General features: G+C 44.9%; 1 protein-coding gene across 2 annotated transcripts in view; it reads left to right on the top strand.

The window, feature by feature from the left end:
- Positions 1 to 23,001, top strand: part of plxnb3 (plexin B3) — a 45,745-nt gene that overhangs the window by 11,788 nt on the left and 10,956 nt on the right. Inside the window, exons 1-22 of one of the 2 annotated variants that reach the window (XM_068336898.1) lie at positions 1,508 to 1,624; positions 12,181 to 12,603; positions 12,883 to 13,615; positions 14,450 to 14,629; positions 14,968 to 15,096; positions 15,337 to 15,437; positions 16,428 to 16,560; positions 16,859 to 17,018; positions 17,092 to 17,200; positions 17,320 to 17,428; positions 17,524 to 17,643; positions 17,815 to 17,928; positions 18,058 to 18,148; positions 18,305 to 18,474; positions 18,548 to 18,699; positions 18,821 to 18,926; positions 19,122 to 19,258; positions 21,539 to 21,715; positions 21,800 to 21,965; positions 22,144 to 22,275; positions 22,645 to 22,749; positions 22,827 to 22,988. In XM_068336898.1, coding sequence (XP_068192999.1) covers positions 12,197 to 12,603; positions 12,883 to 13,615; positions 14,450 to 14,629; positions 14,968 to 15,096; positions 15,337 to 15,437; positions 16,428 to 16,560; positions 16,859 to 17,018; positions 17,092 to 17,200; positions 17,320 to 17,428; positions 17,524 to 17,643; positions 17,815 to 17,928; positions 18,058 to 18,148; positions 18,305 to 18,474; positions 18,548 to 18,699; positions 18,821 to 18,926; positions 19,122 to 19,258; positions 21,539 to 21,715; positions 21,800 to 21,965; positions 22,144 to 22,275; positions 22,645 to 22,749; positions 22,827 to 22,988 — 3,693 coding nt within the window. In that variant the 5' untranslated portion in view covers positions 1,508 to 1,624; positions 12,181 to 12,196. Of the gene's footprint in view, positions 1 to 1,507; positions 1,625 to 12,180; positions 12,604 to 12,882; positions 13,616 to 14,449; positions 14,630 to 14,967; positions 15,097 to 15,336; positions 15,438 to 16,427; positions 16,561 to 16,858; positions 17,019 to 17,091; positions 17,201 to 17,319; positions 17,429 to 17,523; positions 17,644 to 17,814; positions 17,929 to 18,057; positions 18,149 to 18,304; positions 18,475 to 18,547; positions 18,700 to 18,820; positions 18,927 to 19,121; positions 19,259 to 21,538; positions 21,716 to 21,799; positions 21,966 to 22,143; positions 22,276 to 22,644; positions 22,750 to 22,826; positions 22,989 to 23,001 lie in introns of those variants that run through there. The other variant, XM_068336889.1, reaches the window with a different exon arrangement.

Raw genomic sequence — 23,001 nt, 5'->3', positions numbered from 1 at the left:
TCAGCTGTAAACCAATCAGATGACACCAGGTGGACTCACCTGGAGACACATGAAACAGTCTTAAAGTGTGTGTGTTAGCTGTCATTCCTGAATCTACAGAGGCATGATGTTTAGCAGTGGCGTCTAGTGGCGATTTGTAAGCAATGGCATCATTTGACATCAGCATACTTCTCTCCCATGAGCTCCGTCTTTGATTGGAGGAAAAGGAGCTCCCAGAACTCCCACTGTCTCCCCAGTCTCCAGACATTTTTGTCTTATTTAGTTAGCTGATAACTGCTACTATTTGCTAGCTATTTGCTGCTAGCTGATTGTGAACCTCTTGGTTGTCAGAACAGAGATTAGTGATAAAGTTGTGTAGCAGGAGGTGAAGGAGGAACTGCAGTCAAACACACAAATACAGCCAGCCAATCAGAACTGGTCCTGATGTGGGTCTTCACAACTCAGCGCAGATGTTTATCCCAGCAGGATTAAGGAGCAGAAACCTCAGTCAACTTGTTGAATATTTAAAAGCCACTTCCGATCATGCACCAGGGCCGACGGTGAGATTTTTCTCACAGGTCCAGCAATCAGATTATTGATCACTATATTGACCTGCAGGTCTTTCTCTTCAGATTCACAGCCAAGTGTTCTTAGTGGCATCACGTCTGTTTTATTTAAGTATCAGATGTTTTGTCCATTTGTGCTTCCATTTGAGCGTTGGAGTTAAATGACATGTGGTCAGCAACACTGTTGGAGCATAGCTCTCTGGAGACAGCAGACTGTTTCACTGTGTGAACCTGAACTGTTTCACTGTGTGAACCTGGACTGTGTATGCTACCTTCTGGACACAGAACATTAACATCAGATCCTGTCCATGTATCAGATTGAAATCAACAGTGATATTAAGATGCAGGCGTCATGGATAAATCTAACTGACGAAGGAAACACATTTTTGTTCTCTGTTGCTAGGGGATCACTGCAGGTGATGTCAACAATATTTTCTCATTTTTTAAATTCATGTAAATACACACCGCTGAATAATTACCGGATTAAATTAGACCTCTGTGTGCGCCCAGATTACACACCGTTTAGCTCACAGAAAGGAATTGGACACACCCTAAATGAAACAGGACATGTTGTATGGATTCAGTGACATCGATTATCTATAGATTATCTATTCGATACAGAGTCTGATGAAACCCATAAAATCTGGATGTGCAACCTCTCTCTCTCTCTCTCCCCCTAACTTCACGCCTCTAACCAGTGATTAAATATTAATGACCCCAACTCCTCCCACCTATCTATGTGCAGCTGGGCCCCGCCCCCTTCAGTCCCCACTGGGACTCTCTCTCTCTTTGTCTGAATGTCTCTCACTCCCTCTGACAGACTCCCTCACCCTCTGTTTGAATGTCTCTCGACCCTCTCTCTCTCAGAACAATGTGTCGTTCAGTATAATGGGATTACAGCCATCCAGCCAGTCACTCGCTCGCCACCCTCTCCCTCCTGTCATCCCCCTCTCTCTCCATCTGTCTGCCGGTAGTTGTTCGTCCCCCTCTCTCTCTTTCTTGCCCGGTGTGCAGGTTCTCTCAGTTGTCGTCTGTTTTTTGGGAGGAATGAAAGAAGAACAGACTGTCTTCTACATGAAGTAAGTCTCTCTCTCTCTCTCTCTCTCTCTCTCTCTCTCTCTCTCTCTCTCTGTGATGATGCTTTGATTGACAGCTGACTCCTGTTAATTGTGCTGTGATTTAATTAGCGGTGCTGGAAACAGATTAGTGGCTTGGAGGCATGGACTCTCTCTCTCTCTCTCTCTCTCTCTCTCTCTCTCTCTCTCTCTCTCAAGTTCCTTGACAACGCCTCAGTTTCCTGCAGCATAGAAACATCTTTGCCGTTTACGGTCACATATAAACAAGTAATTGATATTATCAGATGGTGTTGATCATTTATTGTAACGTCTTTATCAGTGTTGGTGATGTCATCAGTGTGTGACCCTGTTATCTCTGGAGCCTTCTTGTCATTGAACAGCTCATTAGATTTAAGTAAATGTCCACTGGAGACATGCATACATCCAACATACATGTAGTTCTGCAGCAGGACTCTAGTGGGCTTTGTGTTCAACCCGATTCCAACAAAGTTGTGACTCCAGTGAAACCGGATGTGACCAGTTTTAATCTCTACATTCAGTCCTAAATAAAAACAGCTGATATAACGTATAACGTTCTACAGGCTCGGCTGAAGATGAGAACATCACTGTGGTGACTTTGTTCTACAGGTAGAGACAGAGGTTCATTTGTAACGAGCGATGATGTCATGAAAAGGACATCATCTGCAGACCATGATATCCGGAGGACCATCGACCCAAACTGACAGTGTTTGTATGGGACCTTTGATCCAAAGTTTTGCTACATATGAAAACAGGTTTCTCCGGATTGTTTACGTCCTTGAGTTCAGGAACGCTTTAAAATCTATTGTCACTATCTCTCATCTGAGACAGACCTGATTTCATCTGAGATGGATCTGATCTCATCAGAGGCAGACCTGATCTTATCTAAGATGGTCCCAAATTCATCTGAGACACACCCAATCTCATCTAAAACAGACCTGATCTCATCTGAGATGGACCTAATCTCATCTGAAACGGGCCTCATCTCATCCGAGACTGACCTGATCTCATCTGAGACGGACCTGACTTCATCTTAGACAGACCTCATCGCAACTAACATGCATTTATAATCGTCTGAGACAGACCTGATCTCATCTGAGACAGACTTCATCTCATCTAACATGCATTTATAATCGTCTGAGATAGACCTGATATCATCTGAGACTGATCTAATCTCATCTAAAATGGACCTGAGCTTATCTGAGAGGGACCATATCTCATCTGGCATGGACCTCATCTCATCTGAAACGGACTTCATCTCATCTGAGACAAACCTGATCTCATCTGAGTCGGACATGACCTCGTCTGAGATGAACCTGATCTCATCTGAGACAGAACTCATCTCTTCTGAGATTCACTGACACAGAGAGGAATCCTGTGTTCTGATGAGAAAGATGAGTCCCCCTTCATGGTTGTTGCCACCACTTCAAAAAATCTTTACAAACACGTCACAGACGTTAAATTCCGAATGAGACTTTTAGTTTTTTAGTTTGAACATTAAATTATCTTTGTTCTGGATTCACTTCCAGGTTCTGTTGAACTGTCCTGCTGAACAGAACTGAAACTACTCCAGTGACTTATTTGTACTGCAGTAATTAGGACGGTCATATTTACATCCGTCATAGGTATTAATAAAGTGATTGATAATCTACTGATGAGAGTTTTAATGTGATGCGTTCTGTCGGAGTCAAACTGGTGTTGGACCAGTAAAACCAGTCGACAGCCGTGAGGTATGATTCTCTTACGCGAGGGACAAATAAGTTCTGTCTGAAGTCACCCAATGAGGCGGTTCCTCTCTCTCTGGACCTCCTCCCTCTCTGCGGTGGTTCAACTCAACCCCTCCTCTTCCTCTTCCTCTTCATCTTCCTCTTCCTCTTCCTCCCTGCTCTCCTCTCTTCTTCTTCAAAGTCTTGTTTTAATCTCGTAAAAATTCTACTTTCATAAACGCATTTTGGAGCCCGTTCACGCCTGTTAAAGGACTGGAGGGCACAAAGACCTCCTCCTCCTCATCTTCCATCTCCTCCTCCTCCTCCTCATCTTCCATCTCCTCCTCCTCCTCCCCCTCCTCCTCCTCTTTCTCCTCCTCATCTTCCTCCTCCTATTGCTTAACAACGGTTTGTCTGCTTTATCTACTGTCGTCGACTCATCTTTGTGTTTGTTGTCATGACAACTGAATGTAGAGGGTCTCCGCTTCATCCTGACCCCCCCCTCCCCACCCATCTTAAGTTTTTTAGTTCAGCTCAGCGTTTTACATGCAGGGACATGAAACAGCAGACGTTGGTGGAATGGAGGATGAAACAGCAGTCATGAGACTTGAAGCAGATCTGTGGACCATAAAAACTGAATCTTTGTGGTTTTGGTTAAACAAACTGATCCCAGACCTACTTGAAGGAGGGGGGGGGGGTCATTCACAGCTTCAGCAGCATCCTAAAGTCAGTCTCCTCAGGCCCACAGTGGTATTAAACATATTGACACAGTCGGATCAACACCTGGTCCTCAGCTGGGCTCTGGTCCAGGGGGGGTTCATAGCCGCGGGGTCAGACTCACTCGAAGGGGGTTGAGTCCCTGTGGGCCCCACCAGCAGAGAGAGAAGGGTGAAACTATGGAAATATGTAAATCTGAAATCCCAGTGTTGCTTCACGCCCGGAGGACAGCTTAAAGGTATTTTTTCTCGTGCTGAGTCTCATTAATCAGTAGGATGTGACCACGCAATCAATACATCAATTGATTGGCTGACTGATCAGTTTGCTAAGCTTAATTAGATCTATATGTGACACAAATAGCAGACAGGAAGGAATGAGATGACTTACTCCACCCATAAAGGTGTGGCTGAAATGCCAGCTGAAGGCTGTGAGAGGGCCAGAGGAAGGTCACCTGGACCAGAACGAGTCCTGGTTCTAGACGTCAGGAGGAACCGGGTTACTGAGGTGGAGCGAAACCCCAACTTTTGACCTCCTGCTGATCAAAATGATTCGCATGAGGAGCTGTAATATATTCACACACACACAGTTAAAGACAGAGAGCGTGTGTGTGTGTGTGTGTGTGTGTGTGTTACACTGTTTGAGTATCAAAGACTTATGGTTATTAATATTTCATATTTGCAGTGATCAGTATTCAGTTGGTGGAGGGTTGGTTCAGATGAACCTGCAGCTGAAGAACACAGCAATAAAGTACAGTAAAACATCTGACAGTAGAACCTTTGATGGTACTGAAGCAGTAGAACACAGGAGAACCTCCGGCATTTATTATTGTACCATACATAACTGGTGTTGTTAAAATCAGATACTGTTACACCTGTCAGACAATGCAGAGGGAATACCAACACATAATGTGGGACAAGTTTGGAAATGTTGGAACAAATTTGTTAAAGGGAGGAAACAGATCATCATCATCAAAGCATCATCATCATCACTATCATCATCATCATCATCTTGATGACATCATTGGTCGTAAGCTGAGGAAACAAATACCTGCAGTCATTAAAACATGTATTTATATATTCATTGTGAGCCAAGGAGTAAAGTCCTTTAACTCCTCACGGTTTTAAGATGATGTCATCCTGCATCGAGCCGTTAATCTGCTCTCATTATTCTGTTCTAGATTAAATGGTGGAACATCTCTAATTCTTCTGATCCTCCTGTCAAACACAGCTCTGTGTTCACATCTGCTTCCAATACAAACAGGTTTTAATCCAGATTAGAGACAGACAGGAATAGCATCGATAAAACAAACACTGTCACCAACAGTCTGAGGAGAAAAGAGGAATTAGATCCATTCAGATCAGATCAGGACACAGAGGCCTGAAACAGTTCTGGAGAAACCAGTTCAGTCGGGGAGAAACAGATGTGTAATGAGGTATGGGTGTAACCTGGGTCTCCTCCCGGTGGACCTGAGAACCTCCACAGGGAGGCAGATGTCCACAGTCTGCCTTCCTTGAGTTGAGATCACCTGGAGGTCCATGTCACTCACGGGGGAACTGTTGGGTTTTTGTAGAACCCAGATTGTAGTCTGGACCTTCTCTTCGGCGATCTACTGAACTATTTGTAGCAGCACCGGCGCATCATTGTCACAGATCTGCAGCAGAGTATTAAGCGAATGTTTACCTCAGAACAACACTAGAAGTTTGTTTCTTTTTTGCTTTGTTTGTTCTGAAAACAATAGTCCATAGTGAACCAATGAGGGGAGGCCACGCCCACCATTTGATGCCACTGGAGCAGCTCGTAGCGGGTTGCCGTGCTCTTTACATTAATGTGTGAAACAATGAGTGAGGTGCTGATGATGATGATAACAAAGGTGTGTGTGTGTACAGATAGCACACACACACACACACACACACACACACACACACACACACACACACACACACACACACACACACACTTCCAAATGCTACATTTCATTTTTAGTGACAACATCCATAATCCCTCTGGGTTTAAAGTGTGTGTGTCACGCCTGTCAGACCTCAGTGACTTCAAACCATCGACTCAGATATTCATGAGTTCAGCAGGGAGTGTGTGTGTGTCTGTGTGTCTGTTTGGTTGTGTGTGTATGCAGATAATAAAATAACCCTGAAACAGAAAAAGACAAAGAAAGTCAAACAGCAGAGGCAGGTGTTTATTCTGTGTGTGCCATTAGTAACGCCTGTGTAGAACAGCGTGTAGGCAGGGGCTCAGATTGTTCAAATCCCGCTCCATCCCAGTCGTTCTCAGTTGGGTTCCGGGGTCGCCCACCTTCCCTCCTGTGTCACTCACTGGTGTATGACTGTGTGTTTGGTGGTCGCTTATGTCGTTCTGCCCTGGGGCAGATGTCGTTTACCACCGCTGGTGTGACTGTGAAGTGAATGGATAATGACGTCAGTGTGAAGCACTTTGACTGCTTATGTAAATTATATGAATTATAAATCTGTAAAATATGCCAAATATTGATAAAATGATTGATGAATGATCTTCGGCCCGTCAGTTGATAGATAGACTACAGTATATCCCAAGGGAAATCTGGGGTGATGACAGTGCCTAAATAACAAGATTCTATGAAGCATTTAAGACATGAGCTCAGGAAGACTTCAGAAAACCTGTACATCTGTGATGGGAGGGGTGGGGGGTTCAGGTGGTGGTGGTGAGGCACCAAGAACAACAGGAACAACATCTGCTGCTGTCCAGATGTCTTTTTCAGCGCGTCCTGCTGATGCTAGACAATAAAGCCTTGATCTGCCTCCTTACAGCAGCTTCAATCGCAGTAACCATCATCAATGGATCCGTCTAGATGCTTGTTCTGTTCCAATAGAGCCGTTTAGGTTCCGGTACCATCCCAATGGAACCATCTAGATGCTGGTTTTTCTGAAAGATCCTTCTGATAGCTGGTGCTCTGAGTTTTCCGGATCATAAGACTAAAATTGATTGAACTAGTCATGATTAAGATTACATTAGTAAGTAATAGATTAAATTAATAAATAATAGATCAGATTAGTAAGTAATAGATTACATTAGAATAGATTTCATTGACGCAGCATGAGTGTCAGGTCTTAGAAACCAGGTGTCTCATCTCAGACTCAGTTCCGTTTGTTCATCAGCAGAAAGAAAGTAGGACAGAGTTCCTGAGAGGGACCTAAACCCACACACACACACACACACACACACACACACACACACACACACACACACACACACACATAACACTGTGTGTGTGTCAAGTGTGTGCCCAAGGTAATCATCAGACTGTCCTTCATTTACATACATAGAGAGAGAGAGTGAGAGAGAGGAATGGGGGAGACACACCTGGAGCATCAATCCAGTTGGCATGGTTACCTGCAGTTTCATGCAACCACAGCTCGTTCTGAACTGACTGACACCTGACAGCCAATCAGGGAGCGGGAGGTTGATTTGGATCTGTAATTGTGATGATGCAGCTTAAAAACATTTCATGTTTAAACTGTTAAAGTTTATTGCTCTTTAAAAACACACATTCTCTCTTGTACTACAGATTGTTACAGCTTTGGGTTTGTTTTCTCCCTCCTGCAGACCTAATTATAATAATAATTATTGTTGTTGTTGCTATTATTATGTCACCAGTGGGTGTCAGCCATCATCCCAGCAGTCGATCGTTTCCTTGGTAACCCATTGGATAATAAAGTACCAAGACTCCGGGAAAGAAGTCAAGTTAGTGAAATGAACTTATGAGACGTGAATGTGTCGAGAAAAAGAGAAGTGCATCATGGTATGTCCCCCAGCAGTAAAAGCCTATAGTAGCATAGCTAAGGACTAGTATAAGGTAGCCCTAATTACAAGTTTTATCAAAAAGGAATTTTTTAAGCCTCTCAATGTCAGCTGGGACAGGCTCCATTCAGATATTTATTCTAACCCAAACCCATGTCCTCTCTGTTCAGAGATAAACAGCTCTGAAGTTTGCGTGGAGTTTTTGTTGTTAGCGTTTGCATGATTGTATTTTTCTTTACTCACAATTTGGTTGGTCCAGATACAATGTAGTCAATTCTGTTAGAAGAGGGGAAGTTGACCGGGAAACATGAAGTTCTGTGGACTCTGAGAATTCTCAGGTGACTGTGACAGGTTAGAGTTCAAATGAAGCTACAGGAGGTAATTAAAGCCAAGCTAGAGCAATGGCTGCTAACAGGGAACTGCAGCAGCAGGTCCTCATGAATTCAACCATAGTCTGAAAAGCTGGTTCTTTTCATGTCCCACAAGATGTTAAGAATAGACAAGAAGACATAGATGCAGAACCAGAAATGCTGATACAAGGACGACACCACCAACCTGAGAACCACAGTGGGACAGTAGATTACAACAGGACAGAGATAGAGAACGCCCCTACCCCCACCCCGAGGCATTAGAGACACACTGGGCAGGCATTCAGGCCAGGGAAGAGAAAACTGTTTCAGGAAGAGAGACAGAAGCTGATGACAGCTCTGCTGTCCGAGTGTCACAGCTGAAAAAAGAAAAAAGTGGAGAAACGGTGAAAGGAACACCGGAGGAAATGTACAGTTTCCGTGATCAACCATTTGGAATAGTGTCAGCATATTTTCCAGATGCACAAAAATATGCTAAAAGTGAGTTAGCATTGCAGAAAACAGCTGTTTGTTTCACTCCTCTGTCTGAAGAAGCAAATGTCTGAGAAAAGTAGCTTAAGGCAAACAAAGGTCAAAGTTCATCAGTGAAGTCATGATGGACACGTTCCACTTGAGGTTGGCTATAAATGGCTCTAAACACTCCATGACAAAGAGAAAGAGATTCCGGGGTTAAACCTCTCCAGGTCAAGATCTGATCAGGCAAGAGACCCTGAACAAATGTCCTTGTCTTTCTGATGGTGACCCCAGAGCAGTTTTACATTGCCCTCTTCAGGTTGGAAGACTATAATGCAATGTGGAAGTGTCGAGGCAGGCGCGTCCTCGGCTAGGCCTGTGGGAGCGTTCATTCTGTCGTGGAAATTTGGGTGACAAACTGAAGACCAGTTGCTTTGCTGTGTCAAGACTAAACTTTCCCAAGTGCTATTTAACAGGCTTACACACTTCCTGGAATTCATTATCCATACAAAAAAAAATAAAATACAGACCAGGACTACTGTGTTCCGGACAGATCCGTCATAGACTGTCATGTGACTTATTAAATGTTGACAGGAATAGATTTTTAGAAAGAGTTCACCGTAATTCTCAATTTTGTAATTTGAATGATTTAGTTTTATATATGGGTTTGTGACACTGCTGCGTGGGTGGTGGTAAAAGTTCAGAGCGGTATTAGAAGAGGGGTGTCCTGTTTCTGGACAGCTGTACTTGGTAGCTATTGAGTAGCTTTTCAATAGATTAAGAATGAAGCTACCCAGACTGTTTTGGAAACTTCCATTGGTGGTGTTTCCTTATGCTGATGACATTCATGTATGTATGACCAATGACAAGTTGAGCACGAGTATGTCTTTCCATCTCTGGTTGTTGACCACTGTCCCTTTGGGTTGGCACACCCTGGACTCTGGGTTAAGGTAGTTTATCATATCAGTTAGGTTCTTTGGCTTGGCATTGTCCCCCCAAGGGATTTTAGCATTCCCGGCAAAGCCCCCAAAGACAAATGATACAGGTGGCGTCCAATGGAACATTGGACATGAGATCATAGCTACCTGGACCAGTTCTGGTCCAGAGTCATCATGTGTTTATGAAACCATGGCTTCATTCCTGAGCAGAATGCTTTTCCTTTTTTTTAGTTATGGCCCACATTGTTCTGCAAAGAACAAAGATGGACATGCAATAATTAATTAAGTTTCTTTATTCGGAAGACATGAAAAAGATGGGGAGGGGGTTTGGGGAGGAGACGGGGGTACAGGATGTGTCCTTGATGCTGGCAGAGAACATTGTTTTGTGTAGTTTAAAATTTTCTTTCTTGTTTTTTCTTTTTTCTTTATGTATGTTGGTTTGTTTTGTTGTAGTTTTTGACCTGTAAAAAACTAAATAGACCAAAGGCTTGTTGTAAAATGACCAAAATACCCCCCCCCCTTCTCTCTCTTTCTATGAATACCCCCTCCATCATAGGAGGAGGAAGTTATTTCCATATACAGGATGTTCACAATTACCATGGAAATGTTGAACCATGACTGCCCAGTCGTGCGTGTGTGTGTGTGTGTGTATGAGTGTGTGTGTGTGTGTGTGTGTATATGTAGGAGACCTCTCTAGGTGTTTCCCATCATGCACCGAAGCGAATTAACAGTTCCAGGCTGAACAACACAGCAGGAGTCGGAGAGGGTCGAGCGAGCATTAGTTACAGAGGAGAGAAAGAGAGATGAATGGTGTTTTTGTCTCTGTAACATCACTTGATCATCATGTGTGTTGTCTAGAGTCTCAGCACCACCTATAGGCTGCAGCATTAAGAACCTAATTAACAAAATCAATAATTATACATTCATAATATTGTAATATATATTTATTTGTTTATGGTTGAATGAGAATTATAATAGATAAGTCATTATGATTGATTGTTATAGATCAATAACAGTTATTAGAGATTACAGTGTGCCTTCATTTTTTGCGGTTAAATCGTTCCAGGAACCACATGCGATTAAGGAATCTGCGATTGAGATTGCAATCTATTTATCTTATTATTTACGGTAATTTAATCGTTTATGAACCCTACCCATACTGATATTAAACTACCTTTAATTCTGATATTAAATAACTTTTTCCCACACTCTTATCGACTGTTTAAAGGACTTTTGTGTCTCACAAAACGGAAAGGAGCGCACTTCCAGATGCCCTCAGCCAATAGAATGCGCGTACGGTATCACGTGACTGCCGACCAAAAATCAGCGATGAGGTGGAGTACTGTAATTGAATTTTTAAATGATAAATCATGTTGGTTATTATTCACTCATCAGTAATGCAAGTTCCTCCCCTTCCTTTTTGTCCTCTTCCTCCTCTGCTGATTGTTATGAAGGTGTAATGGGTGGGCGGAGTCATGGTTCCAGAATGGACAGGATGGGGGAGTGACATAATGATGATACGTTTTGTTTGCGACCCACTAGTGGGGTATTAGAAAAGCTGCTAGCGACTGGTAGCAGTTAGCAGATAGTGTTTGTCTTGTGATATCGTGTGTTGTTCTACGCGTATGTAAGACATCATGCTAAACGCTGCTGTGTTCAACGCCTCTTTAGCTTAAGAAACCCTCCTTAGCATCACCCTTGAGTGATGTCATGGCAATGTTGAGTTGTTAGGTATGACTAAAACCATGTGTGAAAACAGCTGCTGGTGTAAAGTAAAATGTAAGCTGTGATGACCAATTTCGCCTCTGATGGGGGTGATTCTTCACACAGTCCAACAATCCTGCAGATTGCAAAGAATTCATGACTCCTGATCATGTGACCTGTGACCATCATGTGATCATGATCACATGGCCGCCCTCTGGAGAGCAGAACAAATACTCTGATCCCTCCTGACACACAGCAGTTTAAAATCCCAGTCAGTCTTCACTCTGACCATGAACCAGCACACCAGAGGTTTCATTCATTTCACTGTTGCCGTGGATACGGGAGGGTTTCCATGGAGACGTTACCACGGGCAGCTACAGTTTAACTGTCGGATGAAAAGAATGAAGCAGTAAAATATTTTATTGATAATGTGAGACAGAGTTTCCGCCGGCTCAGATATGACAGGACCCTGAAGGTCCAATCACACCTCAGCTCAGACTGACCTGAGTTTAAACTATAATGTTTCACGCTCCAGTAAATGTTTGATCGATTATGTAGACTCATCTGTAGAGCATTTAACATTCACACACCAGGAACTGGATGTAAGCTTTGGACCCAATCCGTAATCGGCTTGAGTTGACCCTTGACCTTTGAATGATATACGTGTCCAACTGCTTAACGTCTCCGGATGGAAATACCCCTAATCACTGAGACGGGTTCTGGATGTGACATTGAGCGCCTGTGGGGCAGGGCTAGACCATCTACCAATCAAATTTTGTCTAAGATCAGCAAACAAGTTTTTGTGATGTGATGAAGCTGCTCCCAGCAAGCAGCACTTAACACCCACTTTTTCTCACCTGTGACAGGTAAAGAGGAGCTGCCATGCTGGCCTCCTCCATCCCTTCATCCTTCCTCTTCCTCCTTCCCTTCCTCCTCCTCTCTCCGTCTCACCTAAGTGATGCCACCTCTGACTCCTCTGTGAGGAGGGTGGCGCTCCAGGGCGCCACCCTCTCTCACCTTGTGCTGGATCCGAGGACGGGGCATCTTTATGTGGGCGGTGTTGATCACCTCTACCAGCTGACCTCTGACCTAAAGGTGATGTCACATGTCACCACTGGCCCTCACCTGGACTCTCCGGATTGCCTCCCACCAATTGTACCCCAGGATTGCCCCTCAGCCACACCCACCCACAACCACAATAAGGTGCTGCTGATGGAGGCGGGTCAAGGGGAGGAGCCAGTGAGCCTGATTGTTTGTGGTTCACTGTACCAGGGCATCTGTGACAAAAGGTAAGACCTGTGTGGAATCATCCATGAAACCAGTATCATACAGCTAACAGGAAGCTAATGTGCAACACCTACCTAATGTATAACTCGTAACAGTTAACAACCAGCTAATGGGCAGATAACTCAAAAGCAGACAACTTCTTAAACACAGCTGAGCTAAAAGCCAATGACACACGAACTCATTGTAAAAAAACAAGGATAGCTGGATTGATGCAATAAACATTGGTGTTGGCCAGGCTTAGTTAGGATGAAGACCTCATTTCTTCTTCTCTACACGTGCAGGAGTCTTGCCAACATCTCTGACATCATCTATCAGACCTCCAATCCCGTCGACACCCAGTATGTCGCCGCTAACGATCCCCGGGTCTCCACTGTTGCGCTGGTGATAACCACCGAGAACAAACAGGAAGGGAGTGGCCCTGGCGCCATCATGCGTTTGATGCTGGTTGGTCGAAGCTACACGAGTAAAGGACCTGGCGATATCCCACCAATCACAACTCGCCGACTGTTCCCAGTCTACCCACCTCGCCGGGCATTTTCTCAGGAGGAGGAACTGGGCAAGCTCGTTGTAGGAAGTTACTCAGAGTACAACAACCACTTTGTAAAGGCTGTCACCCATGGCAAGCATGTGTACTTCCTGTTCTCACGAAGGGACATGTGGCACAAGAAGGAGTACCGGACCTACGCCTCCCGGCTCTGCATCTCCGATCGTAGCTTCTACTCGTACGTGGAGATGCCGTTGTTGTGCCGCGGCGGGTACAACCTGGCCCAGGCAGCGTGGTTGGGGAGCCACTCAGGTGAAGCAGCCCTCTTTATCATCATGGCGGCTGGACAAGCATCCACACCAGTACCAACCAGTCGCTCAGCGCTTTGTGTTTATGAGATGGCGGACCTGGACGCCATGCTGTTGAGAGCACAGGAAGTCTGTTACACCGAGGGGGGAAGAGGCAGAAGTGGACAGGAAGAAGCATATATTGAATACGCCGTGTCGTCAAGATGTCTGAGACTACCCGAGGTAATCCAAAAGTGTGATTGGTCTGTATCTCAAGGGCTGATGACAAACAGGAGGTCAGACTATGTTGTGGTTACAATTGCATCATGTCCAATCAGGAGTCTATGACCCACCCTCTCATCCATATGAGGTTGCCAATGGCAACGCCACGATGTGAAACTGTTGTCCACAATGTCACATATATTATGACATCACAGTTTATCAGCTGGTAGGAGGAAACTACTGATGCTGACCTTAATACTGAGTTTGGACTACAGCTGTTATCAGCTGGATTATCATCAGACAGCTGTCCTTCAAATACACAGATCTGACCCACATATGATCCCACCAAACACACACACACACACACACATGCACACACACTACTTTCTATGGGTGGATTACCAACTATAGCAGTAATGAGGTCAGAAGGTTTGCTGCTGTTTGAATATTCTGGATGGAATAGTTTATCCACGGAAGTTTTACATTATGCATAATTGAAAGTAGAAGCACGTCCCTCAGAGGTCAGAGGTCATAGACTGACCACATTTTGGCTCTGAAAAAGGAGCCTCTGTGAACATTTCTCCATACTTTTAGTGGATATTCTTTGGATAAATGAGATCTGTTTTCCTACACTGTGTTGATGCGCTCAAAGGAATCTCCTGATGCCTTCAGACTCCGGTGACATTGATATTCTGTGTGCGTCCATTTAAGGAAAACGAACACGGACGCTTCCTCCACCTGACAGATAAAAACCTGAACTTTACAATTAGACGGTTTTTCTACCCCTAGACTGATGAAAGCAAGCTAAATCATTTAGTCATCCACCTGAATCCTCTCTCTCTCTCTCTCTGCCAGGAATCTCTCTCAGAGTACCCCTGCGGGGGGGAACACACCCCAAACCCCATTGCAAGCGCGGTACCACTCCCAGCAACGCCCACCTTCACCTCCACCACCCAGCTGACAGCTGTTACCACGGCAACAGAGGCGGGCCACACCATTGCCTTCCTGGGAGACAGACAGGGTCGACTGCACAAGGTGACATCATCATGACATCATGAGCACTAATCATGATGTCATGATTGGCGCTCATGGTTAGCCTGTCTGTTACATTCTACTTTTGCTTTGAGCTGCTAACACTCAATTGCTGTTTACCCTTCTTGCTAGTTAAGACAACTTTTCCTCTCAGATTAAGGTCGTTATGCTAAAGAGATTAGCCCCATACTTATTCACCTGTTCAGGTGTGACATCACTCTGTATTTAGAAACTGGACTACAGTGACTCACTCTGTGTGTGTGTGTGTGTGTGTGTGTGTGTGTGTGTGTGTGTGTGTGTGTGTGTGTGTGTGTGTGTGTGTGTGTGTGTGTGTTTTACAGGTGTTGGTACGCTCTGATTGGTCAGGTGATTTGTATGGCAGCCTGTTGGTAGACAGCGGCAGCAGCATCAGTGCTGATCTTCTATTGGATGAGAGTCAGCAACATGTTTATGTTCTGACCACTAGTACGGTGAGAAACGATCTGTCTGTCTGTCTGTCTGTCTGTCTGTCTGTCTGTCTGTCTGTCTGCCCCTCCTATGTCTGCCCCTCCTATCAAATCTTAATTTAATCTTGAAGTTATAACTAAAACAAACTGACGTGTGACCCTTTCTCCTGTCTGTCCCTCTGTTCTCCTGTCTGTCTCTCTGTTCTCCTGTCTGTCTCTCTGTTCTCCTGTCTGTCTCTCTCTATTCTTCTGTCTGTCTTCCAGCTATGGAAGGTTCCTGTCTCATCATGCGAGAGACAGACAGACTGTCAGTCCTGTCTTGCTGTCAGAGACCCGTACTGTGGCTGGTGTGTCCTGGAGGGAAGGTATGTCTGCCTATGTTTGTTGGTTAGCATGTAGGATATTTTAGCATGTGTTAGCATGTGTTTAGCAAATCTCAGTGAAATGCTAACCTGTTTGGTCCGTGTGGAACAGAAAAATTTGAAGTTGTATTGAAAACATGTAAATGATGACAACCTCCACCTGATAGGCAGAGTGAATGAACCAATCACAGGTGCTGATTGGTTCATTCACTCTGATAGAGCCACAGCAGGCCCTATCTGCTCAGGAGGCTGAGGTCTTTTGGAGTGTGGAGTCCACTCCTAAGGACTTTCTATGACACAGTAGTAGCCTCAGCTATTTTTCATGGGGTGGTCTGCTGGGGCAGCAGCATCATTGCGGCCGACAGGAAGAGACTGGACAGGCTGATTAGGAGGGCGGGCTCTGTCCTAGGATGCTCCCTGTACTCAGTGGAGGTGGTGGTGGAGAGGGGGATGACAGCCAAGCTGTCATCAATGATGAAGAACCACCCCCACCCTCTGCAGGGCACAATAAGATCACTGGAGAGCACCTTCAGCGGTAGGTTGATTCACCCAAGATGCGTGAGGGAACGCTATCGCAGGTCCTTCCTGCCCACGGCCGTCAGACTGTATAACCAGCAGTCCTCCCAGCGGACCACTAAAAGAACTCAAAGATCACAAAAGTCAAAATCTGGATGATCAATGTAATCTGCAGTTCTTTAGTTTGTAGTGTAGTTTTGCAGTGTAAATATAAACTGTAAATTTTTGATAATATGACATATGTTAAAATGTTTACCGTATGTGAATATGTATATTTCATATGTTGCATATGTTAATATGTATGTATATTAAGTATTTATGTATAACCCCCCACCCCACCCCCCGCTGCCACAATCGCACAAATTTCCCCACTGTGGGATGATAAAGGATTATTATCTTTATCTGCCTGTTCCATGGGTCAAAAGCAATAATTTCAGTCAGTGATGATAATTTGTTGTTTGATGTTTTTTGCTCCAGGTGTACCCGTGAACACCTGTGTCAGCGCCACAAGCAGCCCAACCATTGGCTCTGGAGCTTTGATCTGACCAACCAATGTGTGACAGTGGCGAGTGTGGAGCCAGCCAATCAGAGCCGAGATGAGCAGACACAGGTAGGCTGCCATTGAGGATGGAGTGACATCTAGTGGTAAGATTGTAGACTGTCTGCTGTTCATGGAGATGACTAAAACAAACCAACCCTCAACAGCGGGAGCATCAAGTTTCTGCTGAAATACAACATAATAATAAAATTACAGTACTATAATGTAAAATATAATTTAAGACTACTAAATGGTCTTTAGAAGAAGAAGATGGTCTGTAGTAGTGCATTTTAAAAAAGGGATATTCCAACATTTTTTAAAAAGAACTGAAAATGTGACCACATTATTTTATTTGCATTTTGTCTCCAAGGTAACACTGTCAGTGGTCCAGCTTCCTGCCCTCACTGAGGCAGAGTCTCTCTCCTGCGTCTTTGGGCTCCTCCCACCTCAGCCAGCCATCGTCATGGGAAACAACATCACCTGTCAGTCACCTGCAACGGAGCTCCTCCCCCCCATGCTAAGAGGAAATGGTGAGTGTCTGTATCCATGACGATGTCATGAGTCGTTTGGCGTGTTTGATGCCCTGTAACTGTCTCCTCCCAGATCACATGATTCTGCCTGTGTCGCTGATGTTTGGTCACGTGACCATCACCACGGGAAACATGACTTTCTTCGACTGTAGCGCTGTGAGCCAACTGAACCAGAGCTCCCAGTAAGACACAGTTATTCACATCAGTGACCTTGTTAGTTGCGTTAGTGGTGATGATGATGAAGAGGTGAATGGTTGTGATAATGATGAACACGAGTGTCAAAGCTGATGGTGTATTCCAGGTGTCTGGCCTGTGTCTCCAGTGTCTGGAGGTGTAACTGGTGTCCTCTGGATCAGCTCTGTACTCACAACCACAGCTGTCCCAACCAACACGTCATCCTCAACCACAGAGTGAGACAGCCTGTCTGTAGTCTCTCACGTCTGTCTCACCTGCCTCTCCCTGTCTGCCTCTCACCTGCCTGCCTGTCTCTCTCTCTGTCTCTCAGGAGGAGTCTCCTGGTCCTACTTCCTGTCCTCTGGTCTTCTCCCTGCAGAGTTCTGCCTTAGTACCATTGGGCCTGAGCACCACTGTGGTGCTGCGAGGACGAAACCTGGACATCTACACCGTGAGAACAGCCCGTTCATAATTATTAAAAATGGAGGGAGGTCATCTGACGTGATCATCAGTGTTTACATGTCACAATGAATGGAACTGTTCCCACTTAAATAGTCCATCGATTAGGAAAAGTGTGTGTATTGATTATCGGTGTGTTTATAGATTAATTATGTGTCCGCAGGATGAAGCTGATTATGTCTGTGTTGTGGAAATCGAAAGCGTCCCAGTCGTTCTGTCAGCAACTGTGGAAAAATCACAGGACAACACGGAGACCTTCACCTGCAGCAGTCACCAGGTAACAGACACCTGGTATTGGCCTGAAGAAGCTAAAGCTACATAAGATGCTACTTCATCATATTTACTTTTAGTATTAAATTGTGAACATTTTAGATTAAAAACAACCTGTCTGTCTATCTGCCTGTAGTTTCAGTACGCTGTCAGTCAGCTTCGGTATTCGGCTCCAGTTTACCTGCGCCGAGGAGAAAGACGCATTGATGCCTCACCCGGCCTACGATGTAAGAACCTTATCTGAGAGAGAGAGAGATAGAGTGTGTGTGTGTGTGTGTGTGTGTGTGTGTGTGTGTGTGTGTGTGTCTGTGTGTGTGTGTGTGTGTATGTGTGTGTGTGTGTGTGTGTATATTTACTGCTTCTTATTTTTCCTCACAATTCAGTACAACTGTACGACTGCTCAGCCGGCCAATCAGATTGCTCGCAGTGCAAGGCGGTGCCAGAGGAGTATGGCTGTGTCTGGTGTCCTGGAAGGCCTGTCCCCCGATGTGTCTTCAACCAATCTTGTGATACTGTAGTAGCAGAAAGCTGCCCGCCTCCTCAGATCACACAGGTCAGTTTGTTGATGACTGAGTAGTTATTGTCTGTCTGCCTGCTTACCTGTATGTCTACCTGTCTGTCTGCAGGTGCATCCTGTCTCAGGTCCCCTGGAGGGGGGTATCCTAGTGACGATCACAGGTTCTAACCTGGGCATAAGTTACCTCGATGTGGTGGGCGGAGTCACAGTTGCAGGTGTGAACTGTCCACTCACACCTGAAGGATATCAGATCTCAACCAGGTATCACACATGCACACACACACATACACACACACACACACACACACACGCATGCACACACAGTGGTTGTGTCTCTTGCTGTTGTTACCATGTATGAGTGTGTTTCTGTGTGTGTTCGTAGGGTTGTGTGTGAGCTGCAGCCTAATGGGAAGCAGAGGGAGGGGCCAGTTCTGGTTACCGTGGGGACAAATCCACCTGGAAGGTCGACTCAGCTGTTCACCTATCAGGTAATTTGGTCCATCCTGGACCACAGACCCTTAACCAGTCTGCTGCTGGCTCTATAATGGTGACATGTATTGACTCGTTTGATGCTGTGGTTGTCGTCTCCACGCTAATTTTATGGTATATAGTTTATGCAAGTATATTGCATAGCAGCCTAGCAACAGAAAGAACCACAATGATGCATGTTGTTGTGTTTTTAGGACCCCAAGCTTTTGGGTCTGGTTCCTGACAGAGGTCCGGTCTCTGGAGGAACCTGGCTGACCATCAGAGGACAGCAGCTGCTGACTGGACAAAAATCGGACCTGAAGGCCTTCGTGGGCCGGCAGCCCTGCTACATGTGAGCACAACAATACTACAATACTACAAAACTACAATACTACATTACTACTACTGTTAGCAGTGTTTCTACCACTACTTCTTTTCCAACATTGACTCTTACAGTTTTGTAGTGTTTACTTTTTTAAAGACTCTCCACTTGCTGACTAAGTGCCTCAGTGGTAGAACAGGCGGGAGAGTGGGTCGTCCAATGTTCCAAGATTGGCGGTTTGATCCCACTCCCGCCCAAAAAAAAACACCCAGAAAGTGAGCTGACGGTGGGAGGTTGTCAGTTCACCTTCAGTGCACTGCCGAGGCGCTCTTTAGCAAGTTGCCGTCCCTTTTCAAGTTGCTCACTTGGGCGCACCACGAAGGAGCTGCCCGCCACTCTACTTCCCTCTGCATGCATACAGGACCCCCTGTCTGTGTTTTTGTGTGTTCAGGGCCTGTACATACAATGCCTTGCGAATGTATTGGCCCCCCAAGAACTTTTTGACATTTTTCTACATTTCAGGCTTCGGACTCAAAGATAACTAGCTGAAGATATTTTTCAAGAATCAACAACTTGTGAGACACAATCGTGAAGTGGAACCAAATTTATTCAACATTTTATATTGTGTTTACAGATAAAAAACTGAAAAGTAGGATGTGCAAAAGAATTGGCCCCCTGTCCTCTCAGCACAGCTAACCGACTCCAGAAATTCCCTGATGACTTCTGAATGATCCAATGTTGACCTAAACGACTGACAATGACAAACAGAGTGCACCTATGTGTCATTTTAATCTCAGTTTAAATGCACCTGCTCTGTGATGGTCTCAGAGGTCTATGAAAGGAACACTGGAGAACAAACGGCGTCATGAAAACCAAAAAACACACCAGGCAGGTCCGAGATAAAGTGGTGGAAATGTTCAAAGCAGGAATGGGATACAAGAAGATTTCACAATATTTAAACGTCTCCCGGAGCACTGTGCGAGCAATAATATCAAAATGGAGAGAGTATAAAACCACTACAAACCCACCAAGACCTGGCCGTCCCTCTGAACTTTCAACGCAAATAAGGAGGAAACTAAGCAGAGAAGCAACCAAGAGGCCCATGATCACGCTGGATGACCTGAAGACATACACAGCTGAGGTGGGACAATCTGTCCATAAGACAACTACTGTAGTAGTCGTACTCTGCATAAATCTGGTCTTTATGGAAGAGTGGCAGGAGAAAGCTATTTCTGAAAGAAAACCATAAAAAGGCCCATTTGGAGTTTGCAAGAAGCCGCATGGGAGACACAGATGACGTGTGGAACAAGGTGCTCTGGTCAGATGAGACCAAAATTTAACTTTTGGGCTGAATGCAAAATGTTACGTTTGGTGTAAGAGTAACACTGAACATCACCCTGAAAACATCATCCCCAAAGTCAAACATGGTGGTGGCAGCATCATGCTCTGGGGTTGCGTTCCTTCAGCCGGGACTGGGAAAATTGTTAGAGTTGATGGGAAGATGGATGGAGCCAAATACAGGGCGATTCTGGCAGAAAATCTGTTGGAGTCTGCAAAAGACCTGAGGATGGGGCGGAGGTTCACCTTCCAAAGGACAATAATCCTAAACATAAATTCAAATCTATAATGGAATGGTTTAAAACTAACCATATAAAGGTGTTAGAATGGCAAAGCAAAAGTCCAGACCTCAATCCAATAGAGCGTCTGTGGAAAGATCTGAAAATTGCTGTGCACAAACGATCTCCATCTAACCTTAAGGAACTTGAGCTGTTTGGTAAGGAGGAATGGGCAAATATTTGTCTCAAGATGTGCAAAACTTATAGAGACATACCCAAAAAGACTTGCGGCTGTGATCGCAGCAGAAGGAGGTTGTACAAAGTATTAACTCAAAGGGGGCCAATACTTTTGCACGTCCTACTTTTCAGTTTTTTATTTGTAAACACATAAAATGTTGAATAAATTTGGTTCCACTTCACGATTGTGTCTCACATGTTGTTGATTCTTGAAAAATATTTTCAGTTTTTTATCTTGAAGTTTGAAGCCTGAAATGTAGCAAAATGTCAGAAAGTTCTTGGAGGGCCAATACTTTCGCAAGGCACTGTACATATATGCAATTTTCAACTAACTAGAGTGTGCCACTAATTTCCCTTCAGGGATTAAATCAGTACAGTATTTTAAATTTTAAAAAAATTATTTAGCATAGTTTCCTTGTCTCTTTTCATCTTCTCTTCATATTTCTTTGTCTTTCCTTGTTTCATTGTGTCCGCTCCTTGTCTCTTCCCCTTGTCTGCTCATCTTCTCCCCTCTCAGTGTGGAGGAGGTCAATGACACCCAGTTGGTTTGTCAGACTGGTTCTAGTAACCAGACTGGTGGAGTCCCAGTTCGAGTTCTTTTTGGGAAAGCAGAGAGAACTGTTCCCAGTGTTCCGTTCCGTTACCTTGATGACCCCGTCATCACTGACGCTTCACCTGCTGAGAGCTTTTTTGCGTAAGAATACATCCTTACCCAAAAATCATTATCATATAAAACAATAGAAAAAATCCTTATATAGAGATAACTTCCTGTCTACAGAGGGGGGCGGGTCATCATGGTGACAGGCAGAAACCTAGAAGTAGTGCAACAGCCTATCATTGTGGTGTGGGTGGAGCCTCTGGTGGTCCAGCGGGTCAAACGGAGAAGAAGATTGGCTCTGCTCACTTCAAGGCAACATCTGGTCTTCAACAACACGATGAGAACGGTAAGGTCACTCAACTAGACGGAGAAGGTCACTCAACCAATCAGAAAAGAGAAAAACATTAGGGTTAAAGGTCATGCTGGTTTTGTTTCTGAAAGAGGCTGTAATTTTGAATAGTTTCTTTAAAATAGATTTTATTTCTCATTGCATGCCCATCTCTCTCAATCTATCTGTCTCTCAGGTGGTGGAGAATTGCTCTGTCCTGTCGTCCTCTCAGATGACCTGTCTCACGCCCACAGTCACACCAGAGGTCAAAGTGAAAGGAGTCTGGTTTCAACTGGACAATGTCCGAGTCCACTATGACAGCATCAAGGTACTTGTCTGTGAGTCTGTCTCTGTCTGTGTGTCCGTCTGTCCCACCGTGTCTGTCTGTCTGTCTGTCCCACTGTCTGTCTGTCTGTCTTTCTTTTAAGGTACAGGTGCTGCCCTCTGCTGGCCTGGAGGGGAACAAACCAGTTATATCTCAGTCATCATTAATGGTTAAAATGTGATATTCTGCCTCTCGGTGTCACTCTGCAGCTCAAACTTCCTGATTTTCTTCACTGCCTCAGAAATCCAGGTGTTGCATGTTAGCATTGACCAGATAACAAACACGCACGTTGCAAGTAGCAGAGGGAAAAACGGATATTTCTGATGTAGAAACCTGTCTTTCTACCTTTCTCCTTACCTGTCTGTCTGTCAGGGTAAAAGCTTCACTTATTATCCAAACCCAGAGTTCTTCCCTCTGAATCGAGAAGCTCCTGACATTCCGTATCGTTTCAAACCCGGAGGAGTGATCGCTGTGGAGGTAAGTGTCTCGAGTGGGCTGCAATAACCAGCTGATCTTTGACTCGGTTACTTAAAGACGTTTGCGGCACCCCTCAGGGTCAGGACCTGACCAGAGCCATGTCCAGGCAAGAGGTGAAAGCTCGACTGGGAGACCAGGAGTGTGAGGTGAAAACTCTGGACAATACTCACCTGTACTGTGAACCTCCAGAGACCCAACCGTTGAGTGTGGACGATGCTTATGAATTGCCCAGCCTCAAGGTACAAACACGAT

Source organism: Antennarius striatus, chromosome 2, assembly GCF_040054535.1.
Source record: "Antennarius striatus isolate MH-2024 chromosome 2, ASM4005453v1, whole genome shotgun sequence".
In the NCBI taxonomy this organism is placed as follows: domain Eukaryota; kingdom Metazoa; phylum Chordata; class Actinopteri; order Lophiiformes; family Antennariidae; genus Antennarius; species Antennarius striatus.
This window is presented reverse-complemented; position numbering and strand designations above follow the sequence as displayed.